Here is a 6000-nt window from a genome sequence, read left to right as displayed (position 1 = left end):
AGCTCTTGTTATTTTTTCATTGACAATGCACATCTTAACCTCTGAGGCATTTTCTTCTTTTACTTCTTCTAGGAGCTTGTCTCCTTGGGGGGAAGAGCTAAATGGATTGCCACATTAGCTTTCTCATTCCATGCCACTACACTTTTAACTAGTGCTTTCAAATAGGTAAATTAGCTTTTAAGTGATCCCAGTTGTACCATTGGCCTTTGCTACAATCCTGCATTAAAGCTGATTCACTTTTACTTACCTCTGCTGCTCAGTTAAGAATACACAGAGAGGAAATGCAGTTCTGCAGCCAGCAGCTGCAGTCCAGGAGTGAGTTGTGCTGTTCATTATCCACAGCATCTCATCACCACACTGTAGCACTTGTCCCATCCACCCAGGAGGGGAACTGGCTGTACCTCACTCCCTATTTCTTGAGGAAGCACCAAGACCCTCCATCACGAGATTATTCCAAATGGCTGTATATGCCAGCACCTGTATGCTCCGTGCTGCCCCAGACCAGGCATCTGTGGGGTGAGACATTCCCAACAGGAGCTTCTGAAGGAACTCAAATCTTTGCTCCAACAGCAACTCCTTTATTTACTCATCCAGAAAAAGGAGAATGATTTTCATCAACAGTGAGCGGCTTCACTTCTCCCACACAATGTGCAGTGACACATCAAGAACCCAGCAAGACTCTGCAGTGTTCTTGCACCTTACTACGCACACACACCAGTACCATCAGCACAGATCACTGCCACCTGCAGTAGGAGCCATAAAAGTAAGAAAAAAGTTTCGAGCATTTTACTGAATACCCTGAATATTAAAATTTTGTTTAGATTCAGAGTTATGTGCACTTGCTCAGTAATTAAGGGCCAATTCCCTTTACGATCCAAGGCTCACCCTAACCACATGGCTGGATCCTGTATCACACCTTGCCACAGCCTTTGACGCATCTCTAAAGGTATTTTTTTCATATTTTAACCATATTCCATCAGCTGACTTAAAATAGGTTGCGGTACTTTGATTTTATGGCACAAGTTCCAGTAGGAGTTGGCTCATTTAAGAACACTAACATGATGCACTCAAAGGCCATAATCTAAGTTTCCCATTTCCTATCCCCTTTAACACCATTTTGAGATCAGCTGGCCCCTTGTTGAGGAAATTTCTTTTTGTAGCTGAACTAAAAAAAATAAGTATGTGTTGCAATAGCCTGCAATGAGTGCAATGAGACATTTGAGATGATTCCAGCGTATGTAATCATTGAGACACTTTCGGGATCCAGCATGAGTTATTCCACAGCTCTCCAGACAAACCTGATGTCACTTTTGTTTCAGATGACCAGAAATCTGCCCTTCCCCTCCACCCAATTCCACACAAGTACCACATTACAGAATCTGCCACAGACTGCACGTTTTTCACCAGTAAAATCCATAAATAGACACAAGTGCAAAGCAAAATGTCGTTTTATTTAATTCAAGGACTATTTTCCTTCTAGTATTGCTGAAGGGATCACCTCCTGGGGAATTGATCATTACAAAGTCCCTGTCTAAAAGTTCAAGTGCTCTTGTTGTACATTCTTTTGAACCACAGAAAACGTAATGACCAAGTAAGGTGGGCAGCTACTTGCAGTTTTAGCCCACCTAAATTAGCATTGCCTCAGGCTAGAAAACAATTCAAGTAGTAAAATAATGAAAAATGTTAACCTTTAAGGTCACTACCATATTTTGATCAAAAAGTCCTGAATGTATGAAAAGAACATTTGTACATGTTATGAAGTTGTTTTTTAACCAGACACTGTCAAAGATGGCAGTTAAGTATTTTGGACCAGTTGTCAACCAGATATTTAAGAGTTCTATCTGAAGGTTTATTACCAATTTTATTATGCAATTCAATTTTCACATTAAGCTCTTTAACAAAAGCAACATAGACCCGCACCAGAATCACTGTAGACAGATTTAGTTTTATAGAATGCCCTTCTGAAAATTCATTTCAAAATAGAGATGCTTTTTCTCCAGAACTGTAAAAGCCATAAAAATGCAAAATATTTGTTAGGAAATTTTTAATCAAAATTATTCCTTAATGTTCAAAATAACATTTAACCTCCTACTTTTTTTGTTGTTGTTGCTGTTGTTGTTGTCATCCACGTATTGACCAATAGACTAAACAGGTAACAATGGTTCACGTTTTTCCCCACCTGAAACATTTCTTCTAACACAGGCCCAAAGATAGGCAATACAGAGATTCAGGGACATGGATTATGCATGGCAAAGGTAATCCTCTATCACTTTAATTTAGAACAATTCTGATTCTAGCACACAACTTGGAGTCTCAGTTGTTTTCAATCTGCTCTAGGTCCAAGTCGCCACAGTCTAGAGGGAAGATTCCTTCCTCACTGCTCTCACAATCACTCGTGTCCTCGTCGCTTTCACACACTGCATCTGCTTTCTTATAATCCCTTGTTTTGAAGCTACGTTGGCATGAGCCATGGTGCCTCCCTTCATCCAGCTGCTCTTTCATCGGGCTGGAGCCAGGGGTGATGATGTTCATAAGATCATTTGAGTCACATGGGGATGACACAATTGTCTTCATTTGTGTGTCATCATCATCATCTTCATAGTCAAGGGAGCAAAGACTTTTGGAATTTTTTAAAGTCTGCAATAAAAAAAAAAAAAGATAAAACCATGACTATATTAACCATGACTGGACAGGAGGAACAGAACAAATTCCTTACATTGTTGAATGGTTTGAGTGTATGTACTCAAGAGTGCCACGTGTTTAAAGTAATCCTGGAAATGAGAGGCATGAAGAAAGAGGAAGAATGGTATTTACTTACAATAGTCAGGTTTTGCACAGGTATTTTGGCTATACTGATTCCCATTTGTGAGAAAAACAGTCCCCTTTTTTGTGCAGGAAGTTCCAAAACCTACCTTTGGTCAACTACATGAGGAAGCAGAGACACCCGCCCAGTTTGCTGTATTGGGTTTCTGGCAAATCCAGTGCAGAGCACTTGGTAACACCAGCATTTAGGTCAGACAGCTGCACTGCAGCCTGGTCAATTAATTTCCCCTGCAGACAATGAGCCCTCAGGCATCACCTCAGTGAGGCTGTCAGGACAACTGGCACATTTGGGTAATCTCAAACAGAAGAAACCCAAGCCTCTACTGGGAGCATCTTGCTCCAGAGTCAGCTTAGTTTGTCTTTCAGTTGGGTACTGTCTGAACAAGAGCTCAGGAGCAATTCTATTTAAATTCAAAGGATATTAAACCAGAGGGGCACTCATCTTTATTTATAAAAAGGCAAAAGAAAAGAAACACTCAGTAAATGTGCTACCTCTGTCCCACAGATAAAGTAGAAATGCCTAAGCTCCTCATGGAGCTGTAAGGGATCCTTGGCTAGAATCCAAAGACAGCACTTAAGAAAATAAAAAACAAATATACAGAGAGCAGAACTTAGATTTTAACAAGTGAGAAACTTCCAAACTGTGCCTCATAGAAGCACCCAGTGAGAGGAAGGTGAAATAGCCAGGGCTCCTCTCAGAGGTGGTGCAAGACAGAATAACACTGATTTTCAGTCTCTCACTGGTTAAGTGACTCCAGTCTCACACACAGCAATCATTGTATTACAAGGAGATCCACAGGGAACAAGACCAACTTTCACACCCATTTCCAGCTTCCTCCCCCCAATTTGTCATTTCTTAAGTATTTTATATTTATTTGAAACAGGAATATTGCAACATTCCTAGTATGCTGTATTCCAGATGCTCTTCCAGAGCACAGGGTAATGGTTCCTACTTCACCAATGCACATCAGCACCCGCATAAGGGGCTTACCAGTATCCTTGGGTATTTTTTAAACAAAACTTCACAAATTCATAAGAAATTTGAATTAGGCTTGTCTGTATACAGCTGGTTAAAAGAGGAAACCTCACTACGGGGAGGTGATTAGCCTGATCCTCACATATGGAACACCTTGCAGACAACCCCACTGCCATGCTGCAAGGTCACACAGTTCCTTGGACACACCTACATCAAATCTCCACAGAAAGCTCACGGGAGGGAAAGCTCAGGTAAAGGTAAAAAGCAGAGCACCCAAGCTTTGGAGCTCAGTCACAGCACAGGCAGGCTGAGGTGATCAGAAGCACTGCGATGGGATGGTGGTCCCTATCACTGGTACCCCTCCACAGGGAAGGCACTGCAGCAAGCATTCCCTGAGCCTGCACCACATTTAACACATCAATGCAACACATTTCTCTACTGATCAGAGGTTTGTTCTGCTCTTCTCCTGCTCAAACAGCTTTCAAACAACACACATTAGATGATTAGTTAACAAGTTATAGATCTTTCTGGCCGGAAATGTATAAGGGATAATCTAGTTTCTTTGAACAGACAAACAAGACCTCATTTAGAAGCTGATTTATGTAACTTCAAGGCCTGCATTCTAAGATCAGCTCTCAGAAAAAAAATTACTGCTGGTCATATTTTGTCAGGAGGAATTCAAAGTCTTTGCTAGCCATGGTTAAAGCCCATATCCAATTTTGCATGTGACTAACACCAACAAGATAAATAACCCTGCATGATCAAAAAGATTTCTACTTTCAATTTTCACTCCCCTATGAAAACAGCTGTGGTATAATATACATTCCTCTTTTCAAAATGCTTCTGTATAGCTCACAGCTTATTCAAGTAGAAACATTTGAGTTTCTTTCTATGACTAACAGGTACAAATTTCTCTCATGTTTACTTAAGAGCAAACCAGTATATTTTTAAAGTAAAAAATGTTTAAGTATATTTTAATCCTAAGTCTATCTCATTCCTTTGGAAAACACAACAGGATGTGTTCTATCTCCATATAGGGGACAATATTTTCAGTTCTTTAAATTTATAGTAGGCACGGGGAAGGAAAGGGACCAAATAAAGAGAAGCTTTGAAAGTTCTGCTTTCAGTGTTTCAGAAAGGAATTCCCGAGTCCCCCTTCAAAATATCTTTTATTCAATTTACTGCTAGAAATTAATCCAACCACACAGCTGTCTTTCTAGAAGGTTTGTGTACATAAATGGAAAATTGCCTGTTAGCTGCACTGTGCTGAAACCACTTGAATGGGAACTTTTAGCCAGTTTCAACACAACAGCAAGTGCATTCAACTGGTTCTTTGTTCACCCACTTGTCACAACCTCACCAAACTAAAAATAGGTGGATTTATTATCTCACAGCACAATCCCGCTCCTTTCACAAAGCAAAAGGTAGAAATTGCAATGCATTCAGGCCCTCTGAACTGCAGCTTTCCATGTTACACTGGTACAGTACCACACCTTCCAAGCACAATTGTGCTCAGTGGGGAGCCTGCGAGTACTTGCTCAATGGTCCTCATTTTATAAAGGATGCTGGACTAGCAAGACAAAAGAGTCCACAGTTGGCAATGGATAGAACTCAATCAGCTAAAAGTATTCTTTTGTGTGATGGAAAAAAAGGAAAAAAAAAAAAAAGAACCTCAGTTTTAAAAGAAGTGAGGCAATAAAATGTCTGAATATTAAGAAAAAAACCCCAACTTTGTACCAAAAACAATGGCAGGGAAGGAAATAAAAGAAATCTCTCTAGACCCTTGCCATACAAAGCAAACAAGAAAGGCCCAGAGCAGCTTGAAAGGAAGCTAATGTCTGTACTCTTTACTAAACCTTCAGCTCAGAAACCCGTAATACATCACTTTCCAAATATAAGAAGCAATAAAAAGGTTGTTTTTGTTTTACTAACAAAACTAGAGCATTTGCTACAGTAGTCAAGGGAAAAAATAAGACATTTATGTGCATGAAAACCTAGTGTATAATGGGAGCAGCAGTTCTCATGCTTCTCCCCCAAGCCCCCCATCATCCTCCAAGTCCACCCCTCAGCTTAGAGTGGGAGTGAAGATCCAGCTGCTCTGAAGAGGTGCAGCTGCAGCAGCTGGCACACAGTGAGGAGCAGAGGAAGCCCGAAACCACCAGGAGCTCTGAGCCCATCCTACTGCTTTCTCAGCACCTGTT

At 40.7% G+C, this 6000-nt stretch overlaps 1 protein-coding gene across 1 annotated transcript in view; it reads right to left on the bottom strand.

The window, feature by feature from the left end:
• Positions 1 to 1430: 1430 nt before the first annotated feature.
• The window catches only part of FAM53A (family with sequence similarity 53 member A), a 71856-nt gene continuing 67286 nt past the window's right edge, over positions 1431 to 6000 (bottom strand). Inside the window, exon 5 of the mRNA XM_039551099.1 lies at positions 1431 to 2637. Coding sequence (XP_039407033.1) covers positions 2314 to 2637 — 324 coding nt within the window. The 3' untranslated portion in view covers positions 1431 to 2313. The remainder of the gene's footprint in view (positions 2638 to 6000) is intronic.

This window comes from Corvus cornix, chromosome 4 (assembly GCF_000738735.6).
Source record: "Corvus cornix cornix isolate S_Up_H32 chromosome 4, ASM73873v5, whole genome shotgun sequence".
In the NCBI taxonomy this organism is placed as follows: domain Eukaryota; kingdom Metazoa; phylum Chordata; class Aves; order Passeriformes; family Corvidae; genus Corvus; species Corvus cornix.
This window is presented reverse-complemented; position numbering and strand designations above follow the sequence as displayed.